The sequence below is a fragment of the Oncorhynchus nerka genome, linkage group LG9a, assembly GCF_034236695.1.
Source record: "Oncorhynchus nerka isolate Pitt River linkage group LG9a, Oner_Uvic_2.0, whole genome shotgun sequence".
Lineage (NCBI taxonomy): Eukaryota > Metazoa > Chordata > Actinopteri > Salmoniformes > Salmonidae > Oncorhynchus > Oncorhynchus nerka.
Window position 1 is genome coordinate 9862071 of NC_088404.1, and position 16861 is coordinate 9878931.

Genomic DNA, 16861 nt, shown 5'->3' on the forward strand with positions numbered 1-16861 from the left:
CCCTTTGATTTATTCAACAATTTGTTGAGTTGCAGCTTGAATTCAAAAGGGATTCAATTGCTTTTCTTCTCTCACCCATCAACACACAATACCCCATAATGACATCACAATACCCCATAATGACATCACAATACCCCATAATGACATCACAATACCCCCATAACAACTTTTTGCTAATTTATTGAAAATGAAAAACAGAAATACAGTATCTCATTTACATAAGTATTCACACCCCTAGTCAATACATGTTAGAATCACCTTTGACAGTGATTACAGATGTGAGTCTTTCTGGGTAAACCTCTAAGAGCTTTCCACACTTGGATTATACAATATTTGCACTTTTTTTTTTTTTATTCTCCAAGCTCCGTCAAGTTGGTTGTTGATCATTGCTAGACGGCCATTTTCAAGTCTTGCCATAGATTTATAAGTCAAAAATGTAACTAGCCACTCAGGAACATACAATGTCGTATTGGTAAGCACCTCCCGTGTATATTTGGCTTAAGTTTTAGGTTATTGTCCTGCTGAAAGGTGATTTTATCTCCCAGTGTCTGTTGGATTGCAGACTGAACCAGGTTTTTCGCCAGGATTTTGCCTGTGCTTAATTCTATTCCGTTTCTTTTTATCTCTAAAAAACTCCTTAGTCCTTGCCGATGACAAGCATACCCATAACATGATGCAGTCACCACCACGCTTGAAAATATGAAGAGTTGTACTCAGTGATGTGTTGGATTTCACATCAATTAAATTTTTTGGCCAAATGTTCTGCAGTTTTTCTTTAGTGCCTTGTCCAAACAGGATGCATGTTTTGGAATATTTTTATTCTGTACTTTTCAGTGTCAATTAGGATAGTTTTGTGGACTAACTACAATGCTGTTGATCCATCCTCAGATTTATTTTATCACAGCCATTAAACTATGTACCTGTTTTAAAGTCACCATTGGCCTCATGGTGAAATCCTTGAGCGGTTTACTTCCTCTCCGGCAACTGAGTTAAGAAGGACGCTTGTATCTTTGTAGTGACTGGATGTACTGATACACCATCTGAAGTGTAATTAATAATTTTTACCCATCTACAAATAGGTGCCCTTCTTTGTGAGTCATGTTAAACACTAATATTGCACACAAAGTGAGTCCATGAAACTTATCATGTGACTTGTTAAGCACATTTTAACTTCTGAACTTATTTAGGCTTGCCATAACCAAGGGGTTGAATACTTGTTGACTCAAGACATTTCAGCTTTTCATTTTTGAAGTTACGCTCGTCGTATGAAGGAGACCAAGGCGTACATTATTTTATTTAACTGAATGAACACTGAACAAAAAAACAAAACGTGAAGCTATACAAACGAGTGCTGACAGGCAACGACACATAGACAAGATCCCATAACAGAAAGTGGGCAACAGGGCTGCTTAAATATGATACCCAATCAGAGACAACGATAAACAGCTGTCTCTGATTGGGAACCATATCAGGCCAACATAGAATTACAAAACCCCTAGACATACATGTACAACAACCCTAGACCCACCCTAGTCACACCCTGACCTAACCGAAATATATAGAAAACAGAGATATCTAAGGTGACATTTTATTAATTTGTAAAAATGTCAATGAACATAATTCCACTATTGTGACACAAAATGTAACTGTAATACATTTTAAATTCAAACTGTAACATAACAAAATGGAAGGTGCTGTATACCATATGGTAATATACAGTATATGTACCATTACCAGTGGCGACTCTGTTAATTGTACATTGGAGCTGTAGTCTTCTATTGCAAACACCAGTTATTCCGGAAGAGACTGTTGTCATTCTGCCATTTGATGAAAGTTAAAAATGTCATCGTTGCACTTTTAGGTGAACGGTGCTGGGGACCAGAGCCCAGGGGAGATGATGACCAACCCCCAGCTCCATCGGACCCCCTCTATCCAGGGCAGCATGACCCCCACCACCCCTACCCCCCAGTACCCCCATGGGGAACCTGAACCCAGGACCCTGACCAGGACCAACTCCATGCAGCAGCTGGAACAGTGGGTCCGCACACAGAGAGTACGCAACCAGGATGATGACACACACAGGTGGGTGTGGATGTGTGAGGGGGAGTGGGTGGGTGGGTTTGACATTTTTGGACTTGCCAGATAGTGAAATATTGACTCTTTCCCTAGATGGAACAAAATATTAGAGACAGAAAGATTAGAGACTTTTCTTATCCCATACACAGTCAGTGATGTATTGTATTAGAGTCAGCTCTGAGCCCAGTGATGTATTGTATTAGTCTGCTCTGAGCCCAGTGATGTATTGTATTAGTCTGCTCTGAGTCAGTGATGTATTGTATTAGAGTCTGCTCTGAGCCCAGTGATGTATTGTATTAGAGTCTGCTCTGAGTCAGTGATGTATTGTATTAGAGTCTGCTCTGAGTCAGTGATGTATTGTATTAGTCTGCTCTGAGCCCAGTGATGTATTGTATTAGTCTGCTCTGAGTCAGTGATGTATTGTATTAGTCTGCTCTGAGTCCAGTGATGTATTGTATTAGAGTCTGCTCTGAGTCCAGTGATGTATTGTATTAGAGTCTGCTCTGAGTCAGTGATGTATTGTATTAGAGTCTGCTCTGAGTCAGTGATGTATTGTATTAGTCTGCTCTGAGTCAGTGATGTATTGTATTAGTCTGCTCTGAGTCAGTGATGTATTGTATTAGAGTCTGCTCTGAGTCCTGTGATGTATTGTATTAGAGTCTGCTCTGAGTCAGTGATGTATTGTATTAGAGTCTGCTCTGAGTCAGTGATGTATTGTATTAGAGTCTGCTCTGAGTCAGTGATGTATTGTATTAGTCTGCTCTGAGTCAGTGATGTATTGTATTAGAGTCTGCTCTGAGTCAGTGATGTATTGTATTAGTCTGCTCTGAGTCAGTGATGTATTGTATTAGTCTGCTCTGAGTCAGTGATGTATTGTATTAGAGTCTGCTCTGAGTCAGTGATGTATTGTATTAGAGTCTGCTCTGAGTCAGTGATGTATTGTATTAGAGTCTGCTCTGAGTCAGTGATGTATTGTATTAGAGTCTGCTCTCACTCCAGTGATGTATTGTATTAGAGTCTGCTCTGAGGTAGTGATGTATTGTATTAGAGTCTGCTCTGAGTCAGTGATGTATTGTATTAGTCTGCTCTGAGTCAGTGATGTATTGTATTAGAGTCTGCTCTGAGTCCAGTGATGTATTGTATTAGAGTCTGCTCTGAGTCCAGTGATGTATTGTATTAGTCTGCTCTCACTCCAGTGATGTATTGTATTAGAGTCTGCTCTGAGGTAGTGATGTATTGTATTAGAGTCTGCTCTGAGTCAGTGATGTATTGTATTAGTCTGCTCTGAGTCAGTGATATATTGTATTAGAGTCTGCTCTGAGTCCAGTGATGTATTGTATTAGAGTCTGCTCTGAGTCCAGTGATGTATTGTATTAGTCTGCTCTGAGTCAGTGATGTATTGTATTAGTCTGCTCTGAGTCAGTGATGTATTGTATTAGAGTCTGCTCTGAGTCAGTGATGTATTGTATTAGTCTGCTCTGAGTCCTGTGATGTATTGTATTAGAGTCTGCTCTGAGTCAGTGATGTATTGTATTAGTCTGCTCTGAGTCAGTGATGTATTGTATTAGTCTGCTCTGAGTCAGTGATGTATTGTATTAGAGTCTGCTCTGAGTAAGTGATGTATTGTATTAGTCTGCTCTGAGTCAGTGATGTATTGTATTAGAGTCAGCTCTGAGTCCAGTGATGTATTGTATTAGAGTCTGCTCTGAGTCAGTGATGTATTGTATTAGAGTCTGCTCTGAGTCAGTGATGTATTGTATTAGAGTCTGCTCTCACTCCAGTGATGTATTGTATTAGAGTCTGCTCTGAGGTAGTGATGTATTGTATTAGAGTCTGCTCTGAGTCAGTGATGTATTGTATTAGTCTGCTCTGAGTCAGTGATGTATTGTATTAGAGTCTGCTCTGAGTCCAGTGATGTATTGTATTAGAGTCTGCTCTGAGTCCAGTGATGTATTGTATTAGTCTGCTCTGAGTCAGTGATGTATTGTATTAGTCTGCTCTGAGTCAGTGATGTATTGTATTAGAGTCTGCTCTGAGTCAGTGATGTATTGTATTAGTCTGCTCTGAGTCCTGTGATGTATTGTATTAGAGTCTGCTCTGAGTCAGTGATGTATTGTATTAGTCTGCTCTGAGTCAGTGATGTATTGTATTAGTCTGCTCTGAGTCAGTGATGTATTGTATTAGAGTCTGCTCTGAGTAAGTGATGTATTGTATTAGTCTGCTCTGAGTCAGTGATGTATTGTATTAGAGTCAGCTCTGAGTCCAGTGATGTATTGTATTAGAGTCTGCTCTGAGTCAGTGATGTATTGTATTAGTCTGCTCTGAGTCAGTGATGTATTGTATTAGTCTGCTCTGAGTCAGTGATGTATTGTATTAGAGTCTGCTCTGAGTCAGTGATGTATTGTATTAGATCAATAATGTATTCTTCTTCTGTTAGCCTGCATCCTCTGACAGGAGAGGGAGAGAGGGGAGTGAACTTGTCTTGACCCATTGTTAGAAATGATGAATCACACCGCAGCATCTATAGATAGTCCGCAGGGGTGTGTGTGTGTGTGTGTGTTTAAAGCCAGTCAGCCGGGATCCTGTTTCTCTTTGTCATCATAACCTGCTACTGTACCTGTCCTGTTTCTCTCTCTCATCGTTAACCTGCTACCATACCTGTCCTGTTTCTCTCTCTCATCGTTAACCTGCTACTGTACCTGTCCTGTTTCTCTCTCTCATCGTTAACCTGCTACTGTACCTGTCCTGTTTCTCTCTCTCATCGTTAACCTGCTACTGTACCTGTCCTGTTTCTCTCTCTCTCTCATCGTTAACCTGCTACTGTACCTGTCCTGTTTCTCTCTCTCATCGTTAACCTGCTACTGTACCTGTCCTGTTTCTCTCTCATCGTTAACCTGCTACTGTACCTGTCCTGTTTCTCTCTCTCATCGTTAACCTGCTACTGTACCTGTCCTGTTTCTCTCTCTCATCGTTAACCTGCTACTGTACTTGTCCTGTTTCTCTCATCATTAACCTGCTACTGTGCCTGTCCTGTTTCTCTCTCTCTCATCGTTAACCTGCTACCATACCTGTCCTGTTTCATTCTCTCATCATTAACCTGCTACCGTACCTGTCCTGTTTCTCTCTCTCTCATCGTTAACCTGCTACCATACCTGTCCTGTTTCTTTCTCTCATCATTAACCTGCTACCATACCTGTCCTGTTTCTCTCTCTCTCATCATTAACCTGCTACTGTGCCTGTCCTATTTCTCTCTCATCATTAACCTGCTACCGTACCTGTCCTGTTTCTCTCTCTCTCATCATTAACCTGCTACTGTGCCTGTCCTATTTCTCTCTCATCATTAACCTGCTACCGTACCTGTCCTATTTCTCTCTCTCTCATCATTAACCTGCTACCATACCTGTCCTGTTTCTTTCTCTCATCATTAACCTGCTACTGTACCTGTCCTGTTTCTCTCTCATCGTTAACCTGCTACTGTACCTGTCCTGTTTCTCTCTCTCATCGTTAACCTGCTACAGTACCTGTCCTGTTTCTCTCTCTCTCATCGTTAACCTGCTACCATACCTGTCCTGTTTCTCTCTCTCATCATTAACCTGCTACTGTACCTGTCCTGTTTCTCTCTCATCGTTAACCTGCTACAGTACCTGTCCTGTTTCTCTCACTCTCATCGTTAACCTGCTACCATACCTGTCCTACCATACCTGTCCTGTTTCTCTCTCTCTCATCATTAACCTGCTACTGTGCCTGTCCTGTTTCTCTCTCTCTCATCATTAACCTGCTACTGTGCCTGTCCTATTTCTCTCTCATCATGTACCTACTGTACATGTCCTATTTCTCTCTCATCATTAACCTGCTACCGTACAGAGTGCCTTAAGCACATTTCAACAGCATAAGACTCTTATCATTTTCTGATGCAACTTTTATATTTTTCCAAAACACTTCAATTTAATTTTGAGAAAGCTCAAACCTCATTGGCAACTCTTGCTCATATAGCTTCACTTCTAATGCCACAAACAGTGTACACAGGCTACATACTTGGTGTAACTACTGTAATCCTGAGACCCTGCAGCAGTTGAAATCTGCCCGTCTGCAATCGTGAGTTCATCGTGTATTTCATCTATGTGTTGTGTTGCCAAAATCAGTAAACATAGCTTCCTCCAAGCCCAACAGAACCAGTGAAGACATGAATGGATGCAGTAAAACCACAGAGCTGCTGAGGTAAACAAAGGCAGTACAGAGAAACGAGACGTGGACCGGCTAACAGACTGCTCATCAGGCATCAGGGTTGTGTTCATTGGGCACCAAATTGAAGAAAAAACAGACTGAATTCCTCTTTTTTTTCCTTTTTTTTCTCCCCCCTTGTTGTTTTCAACCAGCTAAAACACTATGTTTATCATTATTGGTCATAAAATGTCCTCCCTGCTCCACCACACCCCTCTCCAACATGGTAGTCGCGTTATACAAATGTCCTTCCTGCTCCACCACACCCCTCTCCAACATGGTAGTCGTTATACTCCACCACACCCTCTCCAACATGTTTACAAATGTCCTCACCCTCTCCAACATGGTAGTCGCGTTATACAAATGTCCTCCCTGCTCCACCACACCCCTCTCCAACATGGTAGTCGCGTTATACAAATGTCCTTCCTGCTCCACCACACCCCTCTCCAACATGGTAGTCGCGTTATACAAATGTCCTCCCTGTTCCACCACACCCCTCTCCAACATGGTAGTCGCGTTATACAAATGTCCTCCCTGCTCCACCACACCCCTCTCCAACATGGTAGTCGCGTTATACAAATGTCCTCCCTGTTCCACCACACCCCTCTCCAACATGGTAGTCGCGTTATACAAATGTCCTCCCTGTTCCACCACACCCTCTCCAAATGTCCTCCAAATGTCCTCCCTCCACCACACCCCTCTCCAACATGGTAGTCGCGTTATACAAATGTCCTCCTGTTCCACCACACCCCTCTCCAACATGGTAGTGCGTTATACAAATGTCCTCCCTGCTCCACCACACCCCTCTCTCCAACATGGTAGTCGCCATACAAATGTCCTCCCTGCTCCACCACACCCCTCTCCAACATGGTAGTCACGTTATACAAATGTCCTCCCTGCTCCACCACACCCCTCTCCAACATGGTAGTCACGTTATACAAATGTCCTCCCTGCTCCACCACACCCCTCTCCAACATGGTAGTCGCGTTATACAAATGTCCTCCCTGCTCCACCACACCCCTCTCCAACATGGTAGTCACGTTATACAAATGTCCTCCCTGCTCCACCACACCCCTCTCCAACCACACAAACTCCCTCTCCAACACCCCTCTCCAACATGGTAGTCGTTATACAAATGTCCTCCCTGCTCCACCACACCCTCTCCAACATGGTAGTCACGTTATACAAATGTCCTCCCTGCTCCACCACCCCTCTCCAACATGGTAGTCGCGTTATCAAATGTCCTCCCTGCTTACACCCTCTCCAACAAATGTTATACAAATGTCCTCCCTGCTCCACCACACCCCTCTCCAACATGGTAGTACAAATGTCCTCCCTGCTCCACCACACCCCTCTCCAACATGGTAGTCCGTTATACAAATGTCCTCCTGCTCCACCACACCCCTCTCCAACATGGTAGTCCATACAAATGTCCTCCCTGCTCCACCACACCCCTCTCCAACATGGTAGTCACGTTATACAAATGTCCTCCCTGCTCCACCACACCCCTCTCCAACATGGTAGTCGCGTTATACAAATGTCCTCCCTGCTCCACCACACCCCTCTCCAACATGGTAGTCGCGTTATACAAATGTCGTCTCGGATGATGTTTCAATTTCCTCTGTGTTCAGTTGTTGTCTACAGTCTGTTATTCTGTAAGTGAAGTTAGTAGTCTGCTCTCTGTCTGGCTCTATCTGCACTGACTCTGATGCTACTGGGTATGTGGAGCTGTTCAGAATCACAGCATTGTTGGTGGAATAATCAGATTTTGCCTAAAGCGCTGTTGCTTCTCTCTCTCTTCTGTCAAGCATGTGAGTGTGTGCGAGAGAGAGAGAGAGAGAGAGAAGCACAAAGAGACACACGTGGTTCTCATTCAACCATTTCACACACCGTGATGTGTTTAATCATATCTGTTACACGCATACATGGGTTCTGGCAGCTGTTGAAGTATTCACGTTAACAGGCTAATGGGTCACAGCATCTAATGAACTCTCTCACCACGAGGTCAAGCTAAAAATATCATCTGAAGTTCAGCTTGGAAAATGGGTCTATAACCGACTGTGTTACCCTCCAGGAAAAGAACTTCACTGCCATTTGGTGTCTGACTGTGATGTGGGCAGTCTGTTAGATTAACACCCCCCCCCCCCACACCACTGCTATTTGGTGTCTGACTGTGATGTGGGCAGTCTGTTAGATTAACACCCCCCCACACCACTGCTATTTGGTGTCTGACTGTGATGTGGGCAGTCTGTTAGATTAACACCGCCCCCCTGCTATTTGGTGTCTGACTGTGATGTGGGCAGTCTGTTAGATTAACACCGCCCCCTGCTATTTGGTGTCTTGTGATGTGGGCAGTCTGTTAGATTAACACCCCCCCACCACTGCTATTTGGTGTCTGACTGTGATGTGGGCAGTCTGCCCCCCCCACCACTGCTATTTGGTGTCTGACTGTGATGTGGGCAGTCTGTTAGATTAACACCGCCCCCCCACCACTGCTATTTGGTGTCTGACCAGTCACACCCCCCCACCACTGCTATTTGGTGTCTGACTGTGATGTGGGCAGTCTGTTAGATTAACACCCCCCCTCCCCCACACCACTGCTATTTGGTGTCTTGACTGTGATGTGGGCAGTCTGTAGGATTAACCCCCCCGATCAATGCCTCTTGCTGTAAGCTCGCTCATAATGAGTTTGACAGAGACAGAGGTTTGCAGAAGAACATGTAAAGGAAGTGTGTAACTCTTCATAATGTTTCCCTCCAGAGATACGTTTTCCATCATCCTCTATGTTCGTTGAAATGAACCTACAGCCCAAACCAATATTCCAAACCTTCCGTTTACTAGTCCACCACTCTAACCACTAGGCTACCCTGCCCCTCCTCTATGCTCGTTGAAATGAACCTACAGCCCAAACCAATATTCTCTATTTCCTGTGTATTTCTATGTTGTTTTGATGACATATTTAAACCTCCTTTTTCTTTCTCTCCATCCTTCAGCATCATGTCGTACCAGACACTGCCCAGGAACATGCCCAGTCACCGAGCCCCTCCAGCCATGCCCCACTACGGGGACCCCGGCTACCGTACCTTACCCAGGAACAGCATGGCCCGGCCGGACAGTATCTGCAGCATGTCCCCCTCCGTGTATGACCAGGCCATGGGGCTGGGCCTGGGGCTATCGTCTGCAGACAAGAGACGCTCCATGAGGGACGACACTATGTGGCAGCTGTATGAGTGGCAGCAGAGGCAGGCCTATACCCCCACACGGTATGACTGGGTTCTATTTGGAAAGTGGTACATCATTTTATGTTTTATTTTCACCATTTGTGGTATTTGATTTTGAAGTTTTGCTTTATCCAGCTTGGGAGTGCCAGTTGGGGTAGAATTTGTACTTTTAAACGTTTCTATTGGTCGATTGCAACAGGTAAGCTCAATGCATAGTTAAAGTATTTGACAATATTTCAGGTAGTATTTAAACCCTGGTCTAACCATCTTCCTCCTCCTCACCAGGCCCATGTCGTCCACTCCCAGACCCTACGGGACCCTGCCCAGCCCCAAGACCATGATCAACCTGTCTGAGCACCAGGGTCACGGTCACCACTCCATCCCCCCCTCACCCTCCCATGGGTCCCTGTCTATGTACGGGGGCCACTCACCCCTCCACTTCTCCTACAACCCCAGCTCCAGTAGGTCTGAGGTGGCCTTCCCTGTATACCGGGGGGATGTTACCATGGACAGAAGACACAGGACGCCACATCTCAACCAGGTAGTCCAACATCCTCGTACATCCTCATGAAGACATTTTGTAGTGCCTTGTTTTCAGTGGTTGGGCATTACCAAATCAAGACTCCTGGGCCGCTCAAAGTGGGGTCTGCGGGCCAGAGGCTTCCAGAAAGATCTATTTTTTTGGCCCACGGCTCACTCTCTAGAAAGGAGTACAGGAACCTCTTGTTTAATATGGCAGACAAACACCTTCCTCAGCTTTCCCAACAGGATCATCTCTCTGTGTCCTACAGTATGCCTACCCGCCTGAGAGGAGGTCCATGCCAGCAGGGATCCCTGTCCAGACCATCACTGCCCAGTCTCTGCAAGGAAAAACGGTTAGTCCACCTCCCTTTCCCTCTCCTCCCTCTCTCTCTTTCCCCCTCTCCCCACCTCCCCCATCTCTCTCTCCCCCCCCTCTCTCTCCCCCTCTCTCTCTCTTCCCCCCTCTGTCTCTCCCCCTCTCTCTCTCCCTCTTCTCCCCTCTCCCCACCTCCCCTCTCTCTCTCCCCCCTCTCTCTCTCCCCCTCTCTCTCTCTTTCCCCCTCCCCACCCCCTCTCTCTCTCCTCACTCTCTCTTTCCCCCTCCCACCCTCTCTCTTTCCCCCTCTCCCCACCTCCCCCTCTCTCTCCCATCCTGGTTTGTTCCCTCTCCCCCCCCTCTCCCCACCTCTCTCTCTCCCCCTTCTCCCCACCTCTCTCTCCCCCTCCCCTCCTTCCTTCCCCTGATCTGGCCTACTGTACCCTGCCCTTGGCCTCGATACACTGTCAGGTTCTGTTAAATCGAGGCTATTAATACCACCCTGGAATTCCAGTAAAAGACTGTTTAGTGTTCCATTCTGGTCTAACAGGGCTAATTCCAAAGACAATACATGTTTGTTGTAATCACTCCCCTGTCTTTCTCTTCCAAGAAGAGAACTGCTGTAGAGGCATGTTTAGACAGGACTCAGATCAGTGTTCCAAGTGGTGTGGTTTAATGTGAGTTTAGTCCCTTAACACTTGCTACATCAGCCCTGTTGTTCACAGCTCCCTGAGCCATAGCCAAGGTTGTCTGTCATTAATTTAGCCACGCCATTTTGGGTACATGGTGACTTAGTGGGACAGGGACCTTCCATTCAGCTCACAGGGATCCAGTACTCTACACCTACTCTGCTGGTGTGCAGTGTCCTCCTGTCTCCTGTCTGTACTGTGGTCCTAACCTGTCCTCCTGTCTGTCCTCCTGTCTGTACTGTGGTCCTAACCTGTCCTCCTCTCTCCTGTCTGTACTGTGGTCCTAACCTGTCCTCCTACTGTCTCCTGTCTATACTGTGGTCCTAACCTGTCCTCCTACTGTCTCCTGTCTATACTGTGGTCCTAACCTGTCTTCCTACTATCTCCTGTCTATACTGTGGTCCTAACCTATCTTCCTACTATCTCCTGTCTATACTGTGGTCCTAACCTGTCCTCCTGTCTCCTGCCTGTACTGTGGTCCTAACCTGTCCTCCTACTGTCTCCTGTCTATACTGTGGTCTTAACCTGTCCTCCTGTCTGTCCTCCTGTCTATACTGTGGTCCTAACCTGTCCTCCTGTCTGTCCTCCTGTCTATACTGTGGTCTTAACCTGTCCTCCTACTGTCTCCTGTCTATACTGTGGTCCTAACCTGTCCTCCTGTCTGTCCTCCTGTCTGTACTGTGGTCCTAACCTGTCCTCCTGTCTCCTGTCTGTACTGTGGTCTTAACCTGTCCTCCTGTCTGTCCTCCTGTCTGTACTGTGGTCCTAACCTGTCCTCCTGTCTCCTGTCTGTACTGTGGTCCTAACCTGTCCTCCTGTCTGTCCTCCTGTCTATACTGTGGTCTTAACCTGTCCTCCTGTCTCCTGTCTGTACTGTGGTCTTAACCTGTCCTCCTGTCTGTCCTCCTGTCTATACTGTGGTCTTAACCTGTCCTCCTGTCTCCTGTCTGTACTGTGGTCCTAACCTGTCCTCCTACTGTCTCCTGTCTATACTGTGGTCCTAACCTGTCCTCCTACTATCTCCTGTCTATACTGTGGTCCTAACCTGTCCTCCTGTCTATACTGTGGTCCTAACCTGTCCTCCTGTCTCCTGTCTATACTGTGGTCTTAACCTGTCCTCCTCTCTCCTGTCTATACTGTGGTCCTAACCTGTCCTCCTACTGTCTCCTGTCTATACTGTGGTCTTAACCTGTCCTCCTGTCTCCTGTCTGTACTGTGGTCCTAACCTGTCCTCCTACTGTCTCCTGTCTATACTGTGGTCCTAACCTGTCCTCCTACTGTCTCCTGTCTATACTGTGGTCCTAACCTGTCCTCCTGTCCTCCTGTCTATACTGTGGTCCTAACCTGTCCTCCTGTCTGTCCTCCTGTCTATACTGTGGTCCTAACCTGTCCTCCTACTATCTCCTATCTATACTGTGGTCCTAACCTGTCCTCCTACTGTCTCCTGTCTATACTGTGGTCTTAACCTGTCCCCCTGTCTGTCCTCCTGTCTGTACTGTGGTCCTAACCTGTCCTCCTACTATCTCTTGTCTATACTGTGGTCTTAACCTGTCCTCCTGTCTCCTGTCTATACTGTGGTCTTAACCTGTCCTCCTGTCTCCTGTCTATACTGTGGTCTTAACCTGTCCTCCTACTATCTCTTGTCTATACTGTGGTCCTAACCTGTCCTCCTGTCTCCTGCCTATACTGTGGTCCTAACCTGTCCTCCTGTCTGTCCTCCTGCCTATACTGTGGTCCTAACCTGTCCTCCTACTGTCTCCTGCCTATACTGTGGTCCTAACCTGTCCTCCTGTCTCCTGTCTGTACTGTGGTCCTAACCTGTCCTCCTGTCTCCTGCCTATACTGTGGTCCTAACCTGTCCTCCTGTCTCTTGTCTATACTGTGGTCCTAACCTGTCCTCCTGTCTCCTGCCTATACTGTGGTCCTAACCTGTCCTCCTGTCTGTCCTCCTGCCTATACTGTGGTCCTAACCTGTCCTCCTGTCTGTCCTCCTTTCTGTCCTCCTACTGACTCCTGTCTATACTGTGGTCCTAACCTGTCCTCCTACTGTCTCCTGCCTATACTGTGGTCCTAACCTGTCCTCATGTCTGTCCTCCTTTCTGTCCTCCTACTGTCTCCTGCCTATACTGTGGTCCTAACCTGTCCTCATGTCTGTCCTCCTTTCTGTCCTCCTACTGTCTCCTGTCTATACTGTGGTCCTAACCTGTCCTCCTACTGTCTCCTGCCTATACTGTGGTCCTAACCTGTCCTCCTACTGTCTCCTGCCTATACTGTGGTCCTAACCTGTCCTCCTGTCTGTCCTCCTTTCTGTCCTCCTACTGTCTCCTGCCTATACTGTGGTCCTAACCTGTCCTCCTGTCTGTCCTCCTTTCTGTCCTCCTACTGTCTCCTGCCTATACTGTGGTCCTAACCTGTCCTCCTGTCTGTCCTCCTTTCTGTCCTCCTACTGTCTCCTGCCTATACTGTGGTCCTAACCTGTCCTCCTGTCTGTCCTCCTCTCCTCCCTGCTGTGTGTCTGTCGTGTTTCTCTGACCTGTTCTCTTCTCCCTCTGCCTTCTCTATACCCCCTTCCTCTCTTCCGCTGTGTCCCTTTGTCCCATGCTCTCCTGACCCCTGACCTATCCTTCCTCTCCTCTGCTCCTTGTTGCCCCCCCTGCCCCCTTTACCTGTCATCTTGCCCTGGTCCTGCCTTGCTGTGTCTCCTGTACCTCTGAGTTGTCCTCCTCTCTCCTCCTCTCTGGTTGTCCCTCTACCCTTCCTTCCCCCTGCAGCCTGAGGAGCTGACCTTGCTGCTGATAAAGCTTCGTCGGCAGCAGGCCGACCTAAACAGCGTCCGGGAGCACACTGTAGCACAGCTTATGCAACTAAACCTCGATGGTGGCCACAACCCAAAGGTCAGGGCCACTGAGGTCGCTGCTGTGTCTTGTCTTCTAGTCGTGTGCCATGCCGTCGTCTTCAACTCTCCTCCATCCACTTCATTCACCATTTTCTTTTTTGGGGGAGGGGGGGGTCATGTCTCTGTTTAAACTGTTAACCCTTGAATCATTGTTGCTGACATATTCGGTGATGACTTTGTTGTTTATTGTAGTAGGACAGAGACACACAGTGGGTGTACTAGCTGACTTCCTAAAAAGAAACTGAACAGATGTTGCCCCCGGGGAAAATGAGAAACTCCAACTACTTGGTGATCTTAATGTGTGGGACAGCTAAGCTAAGCAGGCTTTACTGGCTGGGTCATTTTAGATGTCAGGCGAGGATTTGAGTGATGTAGGGCACCCACACTTGAAATAGGAAATGGTTTTTAAGTGTTGAAGGCTTTAATAGTAACACTGCTACATGAATAATGTTAAAACTCATTGTTTGCTGACATATTCATAGTCCTCATAGAATTCACACAGTCCTCCATCTACACTACAGTTCTGCTACCCGAGCCGGGTTAGGACCAGGTTAGGACCGGGTTAGGACCGGGCTAGGACCGGGTTAGGACCGGGCTAGGACCGGGTTAGGACTGGGTTAGGACCGGGTAGGGTCTGTTGTCTCATCAATAACTAGGACCGGGTAGGGCCTGTTGTCTCATCGATAACTAGGAACGGGTAGGGTCTGTTGTCTCATCAATAACTAGGACCGGGTAGGGTCTGTTGTCTCATCGATAACTAGGACCGGGTAGGGTCTGTTGTCTCATCAATAACTAGGACCGGGTAGGGTCTGTTGTCTCATCAATAACTAGGACCGGGTAGGGTCTGTTGTCTCATCGATAACTAGGACCGGGTAGGGTCTGTTGTCTCATCAATAACTAGGACCGGGTAGGGTCTGTTGGATAACTAGGAGGGTCTGTTGTCTCATCGATAACTAGGACCGGGTAGGGTCTGTTGTCTCATCGATAACTAGGACCGGGTAGGGTCTGTTGTCTCATCGATAACTAGGACCGGGTAGGGTCTGTTGTCTCATTGATAACTAGGACCGGGTTAGGACCGGGTAGGGCCTGTTGTCTCATCAATAACTAGGACCGGGTAGGGCCTGTTGTCTCATTGATAACTAGGACCGGGTAGGGTCTGTTGTCTCATTGATAACTAGGACCGGGTAGGGTCTGTTGTCTCATTGATAACTAGGACCGGGTAGGGTCTGTTGTCTCATTGATAACTAGGACCGGGTAGGGTCTGTTGTCTCATTGATAACTAGGACCGGGTAGGGTCTGTTGTCTCATCGATAACTAGGAACGGGTAGGGTCTGTTGTCTCATCAATAACTAGGACCGGGTAGGGTCTGTTGTCTCATCGATAACTAGGACCGGGTAGGGTCTGTTGTCTCATCAATAACTAGGACCGGGTAGGGTCTGTTGTCTCATCAATAACTAGGACCGGGTAGGGTCTGTTGTCTCATCGATAACTAGGACCGGGTAGGGTCTGTTGTCTCATCAATAACTAGGACCGGGTAGGGTCTGTTGTCTCATCGATAACTAGGACCGGGTAGGGTCTGTTGTCTCATCGATAACTAGGACCGGGTAGGGTCTGTTGTCTCATCGATAACTAGGACCGGGTAGGGTCTGTTGTCTCATCGATAACTAGGACCGGGTAGGGTCTGTTGTCTCATTGATAACTAGGACCGGATAACTAGGACCGGGTTAGGACCGGGTAGGGCCTGTTGTCTCATCAATAACTAGGACCGGGTAGGGCCTGTTGTCTCATTGATAACTAGGACCGGGTAGGGTCTGTTGTCTCATTGATAACTAGGACCGGGTAGGGTCTGTTGTCTCATTGATAACTAGGACCGGGTAGGGTCTGTTGTCTCATCGATAACTAGGACCGGGTAGGGCCTGTTGTCTCATTGATAACTAGGACCGGGTAGGGCCTGTTGTCTCATCAATAACTAGGACCGGGTAGGGTCTGTTGTCTCATCGATAACTAGGACCGGGTAGGGCCTGTTGTCTCATTGATAACTAGGGTACGGTAGGGTCTGTTGTCTCATTGATAACTAGGGTACGGTAGGGCCTGTTGTCTCATCGATAACTAGGACCGGGTACGGCCTGTTGTCTCATCAATAACTAGGACCGGGTAGGGTCTGTTGTCTCATCGATAACTAGGACCGGGTAGGGTCTGTTGTCTCATCGATAACTAGGACCGGGTACGGCCTGTTGTCTCATCGATAACTAGGACCGGGTTATGACCGGGTAGGGTCTGTTGTCTCATCGATAACTAGGACCAGGTAGGGTCTGTTGTCTCATCGATAACTAGGACCAGGTACGGCCTGTTGTCTCATCAATAACTAGGGTACGGTAGGGTCTGTTGTCTCATTGATAACTAGGACCGGGTAGGGCCTGTTGTCTCATCGATAACTAGGAACGGGTAGGGTCTGTTGTCTCATCGATAACTAGGACCGGGTAGGGTCTGTTGCCTCATCGATAACTAGGACCGGGTAGGGTCTGTTGCCTCATCGATAACTAGGACCGGGTAGGGCCTGTTGTCTCATCGATAACTAGGACCGGGTAGGGCCTGTTGTCTCATTGATAACTAGGACCGGATAGGGTCTGTTGTCTCATCGATAACTAGGACCGGGTAGGGCCTGTTGTCTCATTGATAACTAGGACCGTGTAGGGCCTGTTGTCTCATTGATAACTAGGACCGGGTACGGCCTGTTGTCTCATTGATAACTAGGACCGGGTTAGGACCGGGTAGGGCTTGTTGTCTCATTGATAACTAGGACCGGGTAGGGTCTGTTGTCTCATCGATAACTAGGACCGGGTAGGGTCTGTTGTCTCATCAATAACTAGGACCGGGTAGGGCCTGTTGTCTCATTGATAACTAGGGTACGGTAGGGTCT

The 16861-nt window shown here is 47.2% G+C and overlaps 1 protein-coding gene across 1 annotated transcript in view; it reads left to right on the plus strand.

Moving 5' to 3' along the window:
- Window positions 1–16861, plus strand: part of LOC115115443 (pleckstrin homology domain-containing family A member 5-like) — a 291617-nt gene that overhangs the window by 228991 nt on the left and 45765 nt on the right. The window contains 5 exon segments of the mRNA XM_065022294.1: window positions 1862–2082; window positions 9291–9560; window positions 9804–10059; window positions 10310–10393; window positions 13817–13939. Of these exon segments, the coding sequence (XP_064878366.1) occupies window positions 1862–2082; window positions 9291–9560; window positions 9804–10059; window positions 10310–10393; window positions 13817–13939 (954 nt within the window).